Here is an 18,842-nt window from a genome sequence, read left to right as displayed (position 1 = left end):
TATCTTCTATTCAGTAGGTGGCCGGAGGACACTTTAAATTCCCATCGTTTCCTAGGCAGATATGCCTGCTCAGCCCATCCAAGATTTTTTACAGTGTGTGTGTATGTGAGTGTGTGAGTGTGTGAGAGGGATCCACCTGCCTCGGCATATTTTTGCTAATGTGCAGCAGCTGTTAACTTATGCCCCTACAACTCATAAGATGCCAATTATCTATGCCAATTAAATTTTAACTCTGATTTGAGTAAATCTACCACACTTAATGTGTAAACACTACAGGTGTGATATTACACTGATTTCACAGCCTTTTCTTAGTCTAGTGCCAGTGGGCTGCTTTCCATAACTTCCTGCATATTAGAGTTTGGCTGGTCTCAGTCCAAATGGGGGTGTGTGTGTCCACTGTATGCTGTTGGTTTGTTTAGAAGAAAACAAAACAAAGGTGAACAGTGAAATGATTCCCCAAACTGTTGACCTACTGTATATGCTGTAGTTGTGTACATGTTCTGTTCATTGAGGGATTTTTTAGCCACATTTTAGGTGTGCTAATTTTCTCTTTTACTGCCAAATGAGTTGGATTTTGTTGTAGTCATGTACCTTATCATTTGCTTCAGGGAATACAGTGTTATAATAATTGAAAAAATAATTAATAAAGGACAATACAAACAGAATATGACCTAAGCTGAAGCAATGCAACATGTATGTAGGGCATGTAGCTAAAGCTCTAGGACATACCCTTTTTTTTGTATTAATTCATAAACTCATAAGGAGTTGTTCAATTTCCCAGTGGTCCAATGCAGGGACACAAGTACTAGATCCTTCATATAACGTTTCATTTGTGGTGGTGACAACATTGAAAAATAACATCCACAAACAATGTTCACATTTTATTTTCCACTGTAAAATCTAAAATTGTTTATTGCTGAAACTTGTACCTCTTGAAAACAGAAAATATAATAACTACCAGAAATCAGAGTATTTTATTTAATATTAATACTGTGTTTATGGATTAAATGACATTCAAGAGTCATTTTTGTCATCAGACCGACTTGAGTAATACTTCTTGGGACTGTGAATTTCAATAGGACATAGCAATGTACAGTAGGGCTGCAACCAATGATTATATTCATAACTGATTAATCTGCTGTTTATTTTCTTAATCGATTAGTTTTTTAGTTTATAAAATATCAGAAAACCTAAGATATCTTGTTTTGGTCCGACTTACAGTTCACATCCCAAAGATATTCAGTTTACTCTCATAGAGGACTGAAGAAACCAGAAAATCTTCCCATTTTAGAAGCTGGAACCGAGAATTTGGACATTTTCTTGTGTCTAGGCTGTTGTTGATGTTTAGTCATTAGAAGACTTAAATATGAAAGAGAACAATAGAATTCAGACAGACCCTCTACAAGCTGTTGACATCCTCATGTTTGGACTGAAGTTGTTCTCAATCCTTCCATAACTTGCCTCATTCAGAGCCTGAGGCACCGTTGCCATCCACCATATTTCATTTGTCTGTAGAGTCATCAGATCTGATACCATCAAACTGCCTAATTCCTTTCAGCACAGACATCCAGCACAAAGCTGGCTTCATTGTTGAGGGCTAGTAATTGATACCCAAACACTCGCTGCCATAAATCATGCACGGACAGCTTATTGGACAGAGCGTATAATGTGATTTCATGATATTCATCCTGAAACCTCAGCATGAAAAGACCGAAACAATCCCAACAAAATGAAACAGAATCAGTGTGGAGGATCAGTGATCATCTGCTGATTTCTCAATAAGTCCTGTTCTGAAAATCTTGCAATATCTGCATTTGTGTGTGTTTCTCATGGCCTGGCAGGTTTCTTTTAAAATGTGCAGTGATCATTTACATTTTACTGTATATCAAACATTCTCACAGCTAACTATGACCACAAACAGACTTTAAGAAATGGGTGATATAAACCCTTTTTCTTTAGTCATGTCCATGGTATCAGTGTAGTTCTTAGAAATGAAATGTACATTGTGTTGTTCTTCTCTTTTGATGAATTGTTTCTGTATATCAGGACACATCTTGCATTAACTCTTACATAAAGGTTTGGTTCACCAAAGTTCAAAAAAGAATATATTTCTCTTACCTCTAGTGGTATCAAGTCATATGGACTTGTGGTTTTAATTGTCCAGGTTTGAGAGATCGGTCTCCACCCCAGTACAATCAGGCGGGGAGTTCTGGTCCTCTGAAATGATGCGAAGGCGGAAGTAACTTAAAACTGCATTCTATCAAAAGGCCACCAGGGGGCGCCCGCTTTGGTGTCAAAAGGACTTCCGTCTCTATACAAGTCAATGGAGAATTCACCAACTTCTCACTTGATTTCTAACCTCAGTAAACGTTTTCAAAATGTGTTTATGGTCTCAATCGCTAGTTTAAAGCCTTCTTCAATGCAGTATGATGTTCATTTGGGACATTTTGGCCTCCCTGATTTTATATTTGACGATAAAGCAGGGTATGCATTAGGGCGTGGCTACGTCGTGATTGACAGGTTGATTGGTTCACAGGTTCAGGAGGGCGCCTCTTGCTCCTCCTGATGCCCATATAAGTAGAATCCGTGTTTTTTTTTAACCGGCATGCACTGGACATTTTCAAGATGGCGCTGCCCAGATCCGAAACTATTCGCTTCCAAGCAGCAGTCCACAAACCAATGGGTGACGTCACGGATGTTACGTCCAATTTATATACAGTCTATGAGTACAATAGAGTATTTTCATAAATGTTGTCTATCAGTGGTTCTCAATCTTTTTAACACCAAGCACCCCTAAACTGACACAAATTAGACCATAGACCCTATTTGATAGGATTTTGTCCCAGGGTCCTTCATAGGACGAGACTTCTAAGATGTCTTACTACAGAAACAGTCATACATTCTGTCATCGTGTTACTTATGGATGGAATTAGGGTGAAAATAAACCATTGCAAGGACCTCTGGGGGTCCCTGGACCCTACTTTGAGAACCACTGGTCTCTATAATCCGCAGATCCCAATGTGACCAGTTTCCATTGGAAATTCCTTTATAACAAAGTAAAACTCCCTAAAAAATAGCACCATATAATATTTCTAAACATAAAAGTAATATGATAGATAAGAATAGTTCTGAGCAGAGTTTCTGCAACCTGCTACAGTGAGATATTATTGTTATTAACCACAGTCCAATGCTTTATGCAACGCTGTATACAGTGCTTGAACTGAAATGAAAAAAGCACTGGCACTCTAAAACAGCAGCTTGAATAGGGTACATGTGTAAAATAAAGAATTGTGTCTATAGCCATTAATGCCTGTGTGAAGTTGCACTTGCAAAGATTACAACGCCAATATTCTCACAATGACCTTCTTACCATTACATGCTAATGTTGATATAATGTTTGCCATTTTTGCCAATATTAGACTGTTAGCATGCCCATTAGCACTAAACACACTCAAATACAGCTGAGGATGATGGGAATGTCTCTAGTATAGGGGTAACTAAGGTATTGCAGTCGATCCTGAGGGGAACATGACGGTCTGTAACGAATGCCATGGCAATCCATCCAATAGTTGTTGAGACCTTTGACCAAAGAAACACAATGGTTAACCTGATGGTGGTGCTAGAGGAAAGGTCAGGGGTATAATGTTCATCCACTGGGGACCATGAATGTGTTTTTCAGTCCAAACCAAAATATTGGACCGACAGACTAAGAGGTATGCTTCTAGCTAAAAAGGTTTCTCGCCTACATTTCAACCCAGGAGTTGCTTCACATTCATTTATTTGCAAAAACATGTAAATTCCTTTTTTTCCTTTGAATCACTTTATTTATAAGTCTCATTTCCATTCAGTACAGCCAGTAAAACACTTAATAACCGGAGATAGTTTAAGGAATCAATGCTGCATTGATACACAATATAACACATTAAAAGCAGCGGTCTATCTGAGCGAGTAGAGATTAACCTGTGACCGTAACACAAAGAGAACAGACTTTTCTTTTAATCATTTATGAGATGGACTGCCCTTCAACAAGCCGCCCCCTGCCTGGTAAACACACACACACACTCCACAATTAGAGCCAATTATGTCCTAATCAATGAAGGAGATTCACATTCTCCAATGAAAATCTGATAACAGCAGGCAACAGCCAGGGAGGTCAACCTGAACTCGCTCTCTATTCGTCTCCATTACCAGAGAAAAAGAGGACAGCGCGAGGGGGTGAGAAACACATCGAGACAACAATAATGAAAAGTGTGTCTGCAGGGTTCAGAGACACTTTGGAGACCTTAGTGATCCACCCAGATCAACTACAAATGAGCAGTGTATGAAAAAGGACACCGTAGCAGCAGTTTGAAGGAAATATGAATCTAATAGTGGATATGTTTTACAAAGAAATCTGCATGACACAGTGGAAATAAAACAATTGCCACAGATAGATTTACTTTCTCAATTTGTAGCTAAGAATCTCATTTATTTGAAGACTCGCTTGACTTCATTTGATCCTTCAAAAACATGAAATTCACCACTTTTGGATGAACGGAATTCCATGTAATCTGATTTAGGTGTTCATGGTTCCCAGAGAATACATTCTAATAACTCACTATTCTTTATTCATTCTAAGTATGTTCATTTGGTTTATGACCAAATAAATAGTGCAATAATATATGTATTTATAGTTTTTATGGGTATGTGTATGAATATGTATGTGGTCATGGATATGGGTCAGGTGTGTATTTTATATTATCTTTATATTTATGCTGCAGTTGGGCTGCTCAAACATAGTTTCATTGTATACTTGCAATGACAATAAAGATCTATCTATCCATCCATCCATCCATCCATCCATCCATCCATCCATCCATCCATCCATCCATCCATCCATCCATCCATCCATCCATCCATCCATCTATACCTGTGAAACTAAACTGAAGACTGTTTCTTGATGACATCACAGTGAAGTTGGAAGTTTTTGGAAGCTTTGGGATGTGGTTCAATAGCATGTTACTGAATTTGACTGCAGTATTGAGTAGACTTATAGAATCTTATTAGCTTTACTTTTCAACTTCTGCAAGTAACTAAAGTCTAAAATAAGTACAACGTATAACATCTAATGAACTGTTGTTGGCAGAGTTCAAGGCAGCCACATAACAGGTTTTTCTTGTAGCCTGATTAAATATTCACAACCTGTAAATGAGCAGAGCAGCATTATATATGTTCATTTAACACATTCAGTGAAGAGATGTAACCTACTGTAACTTCAGCTGATACCATCATCGTTCTTCTAGAGAAGACTCTCCACTCTTATAATAGCACGCAGTCCACTGGCATTGGTACAGCGATGTTGCAGAGTGATGTCTCTTCACTCGCAAACAATCTTTGTCAGAGAGCACGTTCATTATAGAACCATCTTTTCCTTTGAGCTGTTTCAGAGTTAATGTTAATTAGCTGCAGCTGATCTAATCTGCTGCTGGTGATTTCTGTCATTTAAAGCAGAGACAGAAACAATCAGGTTAAAATAAGAAGCTGCTACCTTTATGTTTCCTAATGCTTTATATTAAGGAGGTTTGATAAGAGAAGAGCTTAACGAATGCAGATATTTTTCAAATACAAAATTGAACTGACTATCAGAACCCCAAACCCCACAATCCGTCATTGTGAATGTACAGTGACCTGTACTAAAGCCAGTGCTATAACTGCTGAGAATGTAAAGAAGTACGGGGTGGATGGATAACCTGCTGATCATCAAGAAATACTTTCAACATAGTTTCAAAACTACAAACTGTCATTTTTACATTTTGTGTGTGTACAGATTAGAACAATCTGATACAATACAACCTGCTTGGTGTTCCAGCACATATTTTCATCCCAATTGCTTTTGGAATTATCTGCTGGTGCATTTTAAATTCAGTAAATGAGGGAATACCAAACAATCAAAAACAACTCTTCTAAGCGTATTTTGTCTTGTGTGTCCTCTGTTGTTTGACCCCTTGTTACTTCATTGAGGACACAGAGTCAGAGCAGCTTCAGGAAGCCTGGCAGGCATTTATCTGACACTAACAAGGCCTGTATTTATCTGGCCGTTGATACGAACCATTGGACGGTCAATAGCTGTGTAAGGTCAAGGCAGCGGGGTGATTAGAGGAACTTTAGAATGCATTAAGAAAGTCTCATAACTGACAACTACCTGCCCTGTCGTCATCCATCATCGCTCCTGAGCCGGCCTCATCATTTGAAGGCGGCGGCTTTATTTATGTGAGACGTAACACGTGCCCTTCCTATGTGTGTGTGTGTGTGTGTGTGTGCTTCAGGTGTGACGAGTGCCGGCTCTGTTATCACTTCGGGTGTCTGGACCCCCCACTGAAGAAATCCCCCAAGCAGACGGGATATGGCTGGATCTGCCAGGAGTGTGACACATCCTCCTCCAAGGTGAGTGTGTGTGTGTGTCTGTGTCTGTGTGTCTGTGTGTCTGTGTGTGTGTAGAACTCAGTGTGGGTTTGGCTGGCTTGCTTCAATATCTCAATAAGAGTATTTTGCTTTGTGTTTGGTTTGTACTCATTTGGTAAAATATTTTAATTTGATAGAATTAATAGATCTGTTTTAAATCAATACAGACAACTTTCATTTGACTCATTACCCATTTGTCAGTATTTTCCAGGATTTTGCAGTTTTTTGTGATTATTGCAGCCAAAAATACTTGTTTTGCAGCTTTTCTCAAAAAAATTGTAATAGGATTTGCAATGAAAATAATGCAATTTTTTTTTTTACACTACACTTCCTTCAACAAAAAGCATATATGCAACCCAGGGTTATTATAGTTAACACTTAGACTAAAACTAAAACTAAAACTAGCAATGAAAAAATAATTTAGTTAACTGAAATAAAAATAAATATGATAGTTTTTTATAAAACGAACTAAATAAAAACTACAATGAACAATGCAAAACTAAAACTAAACATAAGATCAGCTTGTTTTTTTTTTACTGTGTCCTGTTCAGTTTGACTTTTTGAGATAACGGGCTGCTTCCAGTAGGTGGCAGCAGTGTGGCTGCCGCATAACGCACAAGAAGATGCTAGACGTGCAATTTAATTCCAGGTAGAAAAACGTCACTGCCCAATATGAGAATATAATTCCTCAAAATAAAAATTAAACTGAAACTGCTTAATCGCTTGCTTAACTAACTAAAACTTAACTGAAATTAAAAAAGACACTGAAAAACTGAATACAAATAAAAACTAATGAAACTTTCAAAACTATAATAACCCTGGTGTAGCTTCTTTAGTCACAGGGATTTGCCTGTGTTGTTTATTTATTACAGACACTTTCCTAAAATGACTTTTCATTGAGGATTGCCACATGTGGTCTACCACAGTGTTACAATGAGTATAAAACAGGTTCCCTCCACTGTTGTGTTAAACATAATGGAATTATTTAAAATTTAATAATTTTTATTGGCAGGGGAGAATTGTCCACATTCCACCTGAACCCATGCTGAATAGCAGTGCGATGACATAAATGACCACGATACGAAATGTTACAATTGGTCCAACTGTTGATTTGTCCATTTCATGTGGAAAAGTTGCTGTAATTTAAAAGTCGTGGTTAATACTACTACTACCGAGATTTCATGAATTTGCGTTAATTACAAAATCACAGATTCCTGGAGGTACTGACTTGCAGTTCTAATATTTCTGTGAATCTTAAGGCATTATTCTGTATCTGCCGGGTCATTGCAAGTCTCCTATCACTTACTGGAATTCTATGATAATGAATAACAATGATTTAAAATAGAACACTGAGGGCCTGATTTACTAAGATCCCAAATAGTGGGTACTAAATTGCGTGCACAGTGCAATAGATTGCACGTCTCGTTTGCGTGCGTTTTGCGGGTGATCTACTAAGAATAATAAGAATAACTGTGTAAATGAAAACAGGTGCAACAGGGAGGAGACAGCAGTATTTAAATGAGGGTTTTGTGTCTTTATGGAGAGTTTGGACGAGCAGAAAGCTGCAAGAACAAAATGAAATGTGATCAGGTTCTAGTGGAAGAGGTTAACTAATATATTGAGTTATAACAAAAACTAATATTACCAGAGAAACCCACATATGGAGAGTATTAGTGACAAAGTCAATGCTGTTAGTAAAACCACAAATATTCCACTCCAGAAATATTAACACAGGTGGAAAAACTCCGTCCTGTGTGTATTCTGTCATTGTGTCTCCGTCTCCTCGTCTCCATAGTAACAGCCGGTTAATACCTGTCCTTCAAAGGTATTATTTATAGACGCAGTTAGCGTCAGAAATAATACCTTCAGGTTTGGTAAATCACAATGCGTGTGCTAAATAACATATTAGCATTTTCTCCTCCCTGTATTTTACACACTGGGGTTGAAACGCCTCATATTACATTCATTACGGTAAACTACTAATATTACATTCATTATGGTAAACGTACTAACACGTACTGGACAGCGCGTATTATCTTACACAGTTGAAAGACACAAACCTCAGTGTGCTGCGTTAGTAGATCAGCTTGCACACGTTTCTACACACGCAAACCTTTAGTAAATCAGGCCCTAAATGTGTATCTACAAAAGAGACTAAAAACCAGGATTAGATTTGTATGAATATACACAATAAAAAACACATCATCCCGTACACAAATATTTAGCTGTTTTCTTTTTGTTTAGTTGTTTTCCTGTTTTGGTTGAATTATTTAGTAATAAACGGTAACATTTGGCTGCTTCTCAACCTAATTGATAAATGTATCCCTATTTCCATCTCTCTACCAACCAGTACTCTGTCCTGCTAGACTTCATCTATGTGTAAAATGGGGGTTGATTGATGGGAGCAGAGGAGGTGAATTATAAAAGCCAAAAGGTTAAAGCTCTCTTTAAATATTAAGTGCTGAAAATCTATAATAATCAAATATGTGCTTTTACATGGATGTTGATTTAATGTTGGCATTTAAGAAACGTAGTGGACGCACTGTGCATCTAACCCTACACACATGTAGATATTCTGTAATATAATAAGCAGCATATTACATTTATTAATTTACTCTTACTTGGCTAAAGTGGTGGACCTATCTGTGCTCTTTGCCATAGTTAAGCTCTTCATACCAATAAAGAATACTCAAAAAAACTGAATATAAATAACAGGCTTCAGTATCAAATGTGAACATCTGTCTTCTTTTATCCAGAAGGTCATTTAGGGTTACTTCCTGTCGGCTGGGATTACTCTCTAACTTCTAATGAACCTCAGCACAGTTCTGTTGAGAAGAAACAGCCGCTGCATCTTGATGTGCTTATATCCTTAGTTTTAGTGTCTGAATTGTATAGTTTTTTATATGTCATTTAAACACTGATGTCATTATTTTTAAATCGTCAAGATCAATAACCTTGCAGAAACGTGTGAATTAAGACATCGACGCAGCTGTACGAGTTGTGAGTCAAAACTAACAACTCATAAATCGACATATTCATTTGATTTACATGAAATACATCGCCTGCTCCAGGCAACTGCTACTGCAGCGGCTACAGTGGCTGAAAATGACAGCAGAACAGATATGTAAGTGATTAGACAGCTCAGACGCAACACGGAATGAATCAAGTGAAACCAAGTGTAGGATTTTACATTTTCTGACGTTAGCATCCCCAGTTGTAGCCTCAGAAACACTGAGACTGAAAAACAGCTTCTTTCCCCAGCTGTTAAACTAATGAACACGTCCTGATCCCCTCATCCCACTCACCCACACACACTCACTGGAGTGTGGCCTACTGTTACAACAAGAATTGCTACTGTTTGCTGTGTTTGCACCTTTTTATATTGCATATTTCACTTTATTGATCTTATAGATTATCAATGTTTTATTTATGTCTTAAATTGTTTTTAATTTTTTAAAATGTTCTTATGGCTCAGGGAGTGATATCTACATTTCGTTATATTGTTGTCTAACCCTCAATATAATGATAATAAAGCTACTAAACTAAAACTAAACTAAACTAGATCCAACCTGAAAGCAATATATAGACTTCACCAGTTTTCTACATAGATATCTTCTATTTTTACAAATAGAATACTCACAAAAGATACAGCAGAAAAAAAAGATAAAACCTTTTATGTATAGATATGTAGATAAATATGTGTTCTCTGGACTGACAAGATATCATAGTCCATACAGTATGTTACATCTATATGTTATCTTTTAAAGTAAAACTCTCAAAATGGAAGAATAAAGGCTTGAATTGGTTCGCTGGTGTTAATATGGAGGGCTGTGCTGTTCTTGTCAGAAGTGGTAGAGAGAAGGCTGCTAGAATACCAACAGAAAAAAACAGCTGCTAACAGGAGTAGTTGAAGGAGGAGGAGGACACTGGGATTAAACCAAACTGCTTACTGGCAGTCTGAAGAGACAGTAAGGCTCCTAGAGGACCTGCAGGTCCAGTCCTGTTTAATCAGCCTGAGCCAGAACATATTAATACTCTGCATTTTTAAACAGAACATTAATACATGATAACATAAACCCTGTGAGACACTTGAGAATTTTATCGTATGTACAATATCACTATTTATGTTGCACAGAAACAACAAACTGGCAACTTCTCTGTGATTAGAGTCTTACCAGTATAGAGGCTAAAACTCTAATCTTTGTTCTATGTAAAGACAGAACAATGCTGATGTGTCTGTCTGTCTGTCTGTCTGGCTGGCTGTCTGTCTGGCTGTCTGTCTGTCTGTCTGGCTGGCTGTCTGTCTGTCTGTCTGTGTTACATGTACAATCACAGTGACATGCAATTCCACCAGATCAATTTGTGTATTAAAAAGAGTTTAAATAGTATAGTAATAATATGTATGATTGGGGTGGGGGGGTGGGCTCAGTCTAAGGCCATGACCTGACCTAGGATCCTACTGGCCTGACCACTGAGAGGCTGGCCTGGTGTATCTGGTACTTTCCTCCCGACTGCAGCAACTGGACAAGGCCATTATGGTTGGTTGGGATCCTTAATGACTCTCCTAGCCTTATACTCACAGTGCTTGGTGTAAATATCTTTCTGACAGGGTAAAGCATCACATATTGTCTGTTAAGCCAAATGAACGACTCATTGCAGGGCCTTTGTGGTCCTGCTTAGTTCTATTTTCGTACCAGGCAGTGATGTTCCCTGTGAGGACGATGGAAATTCCTCAGTATTTGAAGGAATACCTGGAGGTGGATCAGTCTCTGCCTTGGCTTTCTTACCACTAAGTCAGTATGCAGTAGCCAGCACAGGCCCCTTGGTGATGTGGACACCAGTGTGATTGAAGCTGTTCACCCTCTTCACGTCGGGGTATTAAGGTCGATAGTTCCTTCCCTGCTTCAAAGTCCACTGTCCATCAGCTCCTTAGTCTTGCTGATGTTCAGGATCAGGTTGTTGTCCTGACTCCAGTGGGTCAGGTCCTATACTTCTTTCAGGTAGGCCTTTTCATCGTTATGTGTGACAATCATGCCCAACGCAGCTGTGTCATGAGGAAACTTGATGATGGTGTTGGAGTCAAAAGTGGCTACAAGGGGACTCAAGACATAGCTCTTGGGTACTCTAGTGTTGAGAGTAGGGCTTGTAATCCGTCATAGTTCTTAGACCTTGTCACATGCTTCTGGGATTGCCCTCCAGGAATTGTACTTCCACTTTATTCCTGTAGCCCTACGTTGTAGGCTGCAGTGTATGTGTTTATGGCATATCAGATGGGTCTGGTAATCCATGGTTTGTGGTTGTGGAAGGATTTAACTGAAGTTTGTGGGTTTGTCACAGGTGTTGACAGGAGAACTAACCTATCATACATGTTTTTTTTAACAATGGGAAGAAACCAGAGCACCCAGAGGAATCCCATGTAAGTACAGGGAGAACAAGTCAGGCCGTGCCCCAGCTGGCTATCAAACCCAAGAATTAAATAATGAATCGACACAACTATCGATCTTACCTTCTGTTCTAAGAGGTTTTATGGCTCTATAACAACATATACCTTTCTTTATCATTCTTGCAAATATATTACGTCGAATGTCAGGGAGTGTGTAAACATCGGTTGTTTTTCAAAAATCAACCAATACTGTCATTTTTCTGGCGAGGACAGTCGACATAGTCCTCACAGTGTGACCCATCTCTGATCTAACAAACATAAAGAATATGGATTTGTGTATTTCTGTAAATATTTACTGCAGTTCAAATCCCTGAGGGAATACAGGGGTGCTGTATTCCCCTCCCCGATCATTGGTCGGGGAGGTACAGACCTATTCTACTTTTATTCTGTAGACAGTAAAGACAAATAATAAATATCAAGCCAGTTTCTGTGGTTCTCTCCCCCTCAACTCTGTGCCGTGTCACTCGTTCCGCAGCGCTTCACACATTGTGTATCTCATTCCCTCTGGAGTATCTTGTCCCTATGAAGTTGCTCCCCGCCTCCTCCTCCCTCCCTCCCTCCCACTTGTTTACATCAAATCGCAGCACCTCCAGGCTTCAGCTCTCCGTGCCCCCAGAGTAGGGGGCGACATTTCACTGGTGACAGGAGAATAACGTTTGCTGTGTTGATGTGACAAATTAGTGTAAAGGAAATGTGTTCTCTTTTGACTTTAGAGAGCAAAGATCACTCGTGTCAATAACTGTAAGCCTGTTCAAAGAGTTGGTTATAGCAGTGTGTTTATTCTCTACTTTGGAAAGCCTAGCTGGTAGAAATAAGAGCAGAATGGTCAACGATTCTGAAAGAGTTTTACTATTCCATTTTGAGCTCATCAAGCATTTTGAAAAGGCATGTTTAAGCAACAAATGAATGAAAGAAGCCAACATGTGTACTTCATTTTTTTTTTAATATTGCAGGGTCTACATTTTGAGAGGCAGTTAAGATAGTGACATTTTTGAAAAAGCATGGTGTACAGACCTTTTAAGGCGCAAGGTGCTCAGAGTTTCTCAGTAATAGCAAGTGTGGGGAGATAATTGACTCCACTAAGGGCATCTAAAAAGCACTCTGAGATGAGAGCTGTATTTAAAGAAAGTTTTATTATCTGCTTTTAAATGCCAAGCCACGCACCGCTTTTGCCTGTGGGGGGGGAGAATGTTTCTTAAATGCCAGCATTAAGTGCAGAATATTACCTGATCGTTGCAACTGAGATCCAGCTGCTGGCAGAGATAGCGGGGGGTCAACCCCTCTGTCTGACAGTCGGTTACAGAGAATGGTACAGGCAGTGATTTGCCAGAGCTCCTTACAGACACTGCTCTTATCTAAGAGGAAGATGTAGGACATCTGAAGGAAGACGTACACAAGAGTTGGCATGGAGGATCTTACAGTATGTGATGCTGACCACGGTTTGGTTTCATCTCTTGTTCAAAAATCCTGTTTCTGGATGTTAGACTTTGCTATTTGTATTTACTGTCATGAAGAGGGATATTGTGTACGAATGGGAATAATGGCACCCTGTTTCAGGCAGTTATGTCCTTATAATAGTTGTACTAGATTAGAGTTGGAATGATTAGTTGATTGACAGCTATTTTGATCAATACAATCAAATAAAGGTATTGAGTGAAATAAATCGATACCAAGTAGTATCGAAATGTCTCCCATCAAGCGATACCTGCAATCAATCCTTTCTGGATAACGCTGCTGCCATGTAAAGACCTTGTAACTCCTTATTTTGTTTTGGACATACTAGGTTTCTGACAGTGATCATAATTATTAACATCAAGAGAATGGGTCATATTTGTAAAGAATAGAATAGAAGAGTAGAACTTGACAATCCAATCATTGAGGGCCCCTTTCTGCTTAAGGGCCCTTGGGTACTTGCCCAGACTGCCCGTATGGTAGATCCAGCCATGGCTGCAGTAGTGGAAACAATCCTTCAAGATTTTGTGAAACGATTGAAGAAACAATCCGACTTATGAGTCGTTATTTCTGAAAGTCGACTCACAACAACCACTCCACAGTGTCCAGCTGCATCACCTCATTTACACTTGTTGTTATTTTCGAGGCCATTTTTTACAGTTTTTCATGGAGGTAGCTATCTATATTGGAAGATAGTGTTCACAGTCTGTAATCTCCCCTCGAAAACTCAGATTTTTCAATCGTTTCTCAGAGCTGGTTCAATTAGAATCAAAGTTCTTGGTCTAAACTTTATGAATCTTCTTTGTGTTCTTTTGTATTTTGGCTTTGTGATTAAACCTATTACAAATACACAACAAAGTAATTGTACCTTCTATATTTCCCGCCAAAGAAAACAAACCTTGAGACAGAGGTCTTTCTTGTTTCTGTTGCTGTTTCTTGTTTTGTCTCTCACTAAAGGTCACAGTAAATGGGATTCAGTCTCGAGGTCTTGATTAATAACAAAATATCATTTTGATGATGATTTGTCTCTGTGATTTGCTCGTATTGTTCGAGGTTCTAGAGCAGCGGTAATTACAGAGAAGCTGCTGGTTTACAGTGTTGCAGAAAAATGCGGGAGCTGAGCGTTTGTGCCACAGCACACATGTTTCTGTTGTGCAAAGAGGCAATAAAAGGCTTTATTAGACAAGCTTGAGTTCATTATAGATGCTGTGTTTCTCTCGGCCTGCTTGGCTTAGATAAACCTCGCTCTGACCAAGGCCACATCCCTCCCGCTGTCGCCCCAGGCCCTCGCCGAATTGATTTCAGTAATAAAGTGACTGTCTTTCCGTAATATATGGATGGCCTTTAATTCAAGCCTGTTACTGTGCCAAGGGGCGCCTGTTTAAGGCTTTATTTACACCCTTGCAGCGCTGCCTGGCATGCTGGGCTCCACGGTGAATCACACCAGAAGATTTGGATAAAAGGTTTGAAATGCCAAAAGCTCTTAAAGTTGCTCAGGCAGTGTTTAAAGTACTCAACTGTGAACTTGTGTGGGATGCACTACTTTAGCTGCACTTAGACTTGTTGTCATCAAAAGGATTGCAACTGTTGAAATTACTGTCCGTAAAAGTTTCATTTTTCTTCACTTCCTCCACAGCCCGCAGGCCCACTCCTACTCAGCAAACACTTTGTATTTGAAGTTGTTTTATGACCTCAGAGGATTCAGCTGTGTTCATGTTCATATGACGATTATGTGTTTGCCTTTTTCTGACTGCAGTGTGTTTATGAGTCAGTTTGTCTTTTTTTTTATGGTGTGTAGCAGCTGATGTACGTTTTGATGTCATTTGCAATTCAGATGAAGATTACCTTTACAAGCTGCGCCATCAATCAGAAGCTTCATCGGCTGACCTGTGAAAGACTGTAATTAAGTTAGCCTAATTAACTTAATGAAGTGTCACGCTTGGCTGACTTTACTATATAGAGTAAATTGAAAGAAAAATAGGCATCATTACTCATCAGATGTTCTGGTATTTAGAGTGAGGCAGAGGGAATTTGCATTTGTGCCAACTCCTCAGTCAGTGGGTTTCTATCTCAGTAGAAAAATCTAACCTTTAACCTGTTTTTGTGTTTTTCCTCAATGAGGCGTTTTTCATTAGCGGTCTGATTGGTTTAATCAGTATCATTGGTGCATTTATGGAATGAAGATAAATCCCTGAGTATGAGTTGAATTTGTTGCTTTCTACGTTCTCTTATCTGTATTCAAGTTCAACGTTAATGCCGTAAGGACTGTGCGATCAATAAGCCGAACGGTCGAGGCTTTTACTCAAGCGCGTGAGGTGCTTAAAGCATGATAACCTCATCAATGATGGTTGTCTTTTAGTCGTGGCCAAAGTTTAACCGTAGTTTAATGTGATTTAAAGGCGAGCAGGGGCAGCTAAACTAGTCTGCAGGGAGCACAGGACATGGTCAAGGGTGGCCAGGCGGGACGCCGAAGATGAAGGGAAAATCGATGGCTAGGAGTCACCTCAATCACTTTAACTAGGCGCTACAGACGCCCATGCCCCACTCAGGGGCCAATTTGTGGAGTAAACAGGCTAGTGCGATTGTTGTCGGGGGTCCCCGTTGGCCACGGCAGTTCATTTCTCTGGACCTGGCTCCATTCTAATAACCCTTTTAGCAGAGAGCGTACATGAGGCCGCTTTTCGGACCTCCTCAGTGTTTTATGGCCGTGAACAGTGAAGCAAACACCGAGCAGCAGCGCTACCAGCCTTCGTTAAGATAACATTCCCACAAGTCCCTGCATGAGTCCTGCTGCGTGGGCAGAAAGCATGCTGGATTTTAATGGCATACTGTACAGAGACACAACACTTCAACTCAATACATAATAAACTTGAGTTTTACATTTTTGTTGCTGAACCCTTTACAGTAAAATACAGACGCACTATAGATATATAATGGACTGTAATTTGTGCATTTAAAACAGAGTAAAGCTTCAATTATTGGTCAGTTAGTTCAGACAGCAACAGAATATAAGCCGTAATAATTGGTTCATTGTTTAAACCGCTCTTTGAGCAAAAATACAACATTTTACCTGGTTCCAGCATCTAGAGCGTAAACTAAATATATTTGGTCCTTGAACTGCTGGTCAGACAAAGTGAATGTAATGCCATTTTCTTGACATGTTATTGATTTATTGAATAGTCATCAGTACTACAAAATAATTATCACTTGCGGCATTAAAGGACCAGTGTGTAAGATTTGGTGGCAACTAGTGGAATGGACTTGGCAGGAATGGAATATAATATTCAGAAGTATGCTTTAAGAATCAGTGTTTTTCTCACTACCTTCAATGCATGGTCCTGAGGCCTTGGCACTTTTGTGCTCGGGCCCATATTATAAGCAGATATTATGTTTGGCTATTAAATCAGCAAAAGCGACAGCAGCTTATTTACCTGAATGTTTTGTACATCACTGTTTGCTAATAAGAAAGCATGTAGAGATAAAGTGTTCAATAAGAGATGTGTGAGAATGGAAGATTAGCATATCTGGACGCTGGAACTGGTTGTTGGAATCCAACACTAATTGCAGGGTTGATGTTTTAGAGGATGTCGGAAAAAAGGTGAGCCCAGCATCATTCAGCACTTTACTGTGACTAATCACACATTTCATAGAGTAGAAAACCTTGTAGCATGTACCTGGTTGGCATAGTGCTACAAAGTGCATGCTATTTGTTCAGCCTGTCTTTATATGTCAAATTAATAGTCATTAGATTTTCCTGATTATTTCACTGTATGAACAAACTGCATCATGATGAATCTTGGCTATGTAAAGATTTGGCTGGATTGCTCATATATGTGCATGTGTTGAGCCACACACTTACTGTACAGACACATACATTTAACACAGTGCTGGTGTGCAGGACTGTGTCTCATCGATGCTATAAATCACACTAATGGGGATCGGCAGAAAGTCTCTTGTTCATAACAGAAAGGCTTCATAGACTCCAGCCTGCTGAAGTCTCCATTCCTCTGTTACCTCTGCTACTTACTACTACTGTACATATATCTCACTGCTGTCTGCTGCAGAGCTTCTCACCCTTTACTGGGTCATTATAGGAACCTTCAGCACTGAAGGCCTGAAACTCACTCTGACATGTATTTAGCCTGTACTTGTTGGTATTTTGGTGGGTTGCAGCATAAAAAGGAATATAAGTAAATAAGTTATAAGTAAACTGGTAAATGGACTGTACTTATATAGCATTTTTCTAGTCTTTTGACCACTCAAAGCACTTTTACACTACAAGTCACATTCACCCATTCACACACTGATGACAGGGTGCCAAGGGAAATGACATTCACATATATTCATACAGTGTTGGTGCAGCCGTCGGGAGCAATTTGGGGTTAGGTGTCTTGCCCAAAGACGCATCAACATGTGGACTGCGGAGGAGCGGGGAACCGAATCACCAATCTTCCCATTAATGGATGACCGCTCTACCTCATGAGCAACAGCCATTCCTCTTAACACTCAAACAACTATCATTGGATTACTTCGATAGTGAAGGAAACTTCCAATTGTGATGATGATGATGATCAGGCTAGATTGTGAAGTTAAAAGGAGCAAGATTTTCCTGTGATTTCTTGGTATATCCATGGTAGACATTTAGAGATATGGCTACCCCTGCAGAGTGTAAGTCACACAGAGTCAGTATGTGGAAGTGAGTTATGAGTTATGACTTTAAGAACAGGGAATGAGAGGCTAAACAAAAGCAATAAACAGTGTTGTGAGGTAAATGTGAGCTTTGTAAAACTGACTGAAGTGATGTTTCTCAAATTCATGAAAGTATTTAACATTTCATTATTTTTTTCATCATTTCTATCATTAATGACTCTAACAGGTGTAAAACAGTGGTGGTGAGCCACAGATGGCTCTATGTAGAGGAATACATGTTCACCACGTAGCCAGAACTCTCTTCTCCTCTTTGTTTTATCTTAGAAGCATTTTCTGTTATTTTCTCTTTGACATGTTGTGTGTCCTCAGCTCAGAGACACACACACACACAGTGCCTGAGCACTCAGACCTATTTATGATTCACTGCTTTATTCTAAATGCTTCAAATTGGAAAACAGAGAGAAAGTAGCTCTCTTCTTCCCCAGACTGTATATCCTGTTGTAGGAAGCATCTGTGGTTATCTGATGAGGCGATAAAAAGAAAAAACCTGCTTGTGCATTTTACCTCTGATTAAATTAGGCGTCGCCTAGTAAGTTCACCTCGGTATCAGTCATGCCTCACTAAAATGGAAAATACGTTTCTTGGAGACAAAAAATTGGACATTAAAGAATGCCCTTTGTAATAAATGAAATGGGAATTGCAAATATGCGCAGTCATGAAATTTAATTGTGCTCCTTGATGACTGGTTTGTGGGTGCTGAGGAGCAGGAGTGCAGGGTTGGGGAGGAGGGCTGGGGGCAGAGGTGGTTAAATGTAGCGCGTAACGCACTGCCTCAACAGCCTAATGAAGCCGCTGT

General features: G+C 39.4%; 1 protein-coding gene across 1 annotated transcript in view; it reads left to right on the top strand.

The window, feature by feature from the left end:
- The window catches only part of phf14 (PHD finger protein 14), an 88,897-nt gene that overhangs the window by 60,759 nt on the left and 9,296 nt on the right, over nucleotides 1-18,842 (top strand). The window contains exon 17 of the mRNA XM_062436280.1: nucleotides 6,306-6,423. Within this exon, the coding sequence (XP_062292264.1) occupies nucleotides 6,306-6,423 (118 nt within the window). The remainder of the gene's footprint in view (nucleotides 1-6,305; nucleotides 6,424-18,842) is intronic.

Source organism: Scomber scombrus, chromosome 16 (genome assembly GCF_963691925.1).
Source record: "Scomber scombrus chromosome 16, fScoSco1.1, whole genome shotgun sequence".
Lineage (NCBI taxonomy): Eukaryota > Metazoa > Chordata > Actinopteri > Scombriformes > Scombridae > Scomber > Scomber scombrus.
The sequence above is the reverse complement of the archived record's forward strand: the minus strand, read 5'-3'. Positions and strand labels throughout refer to the sequence as shown.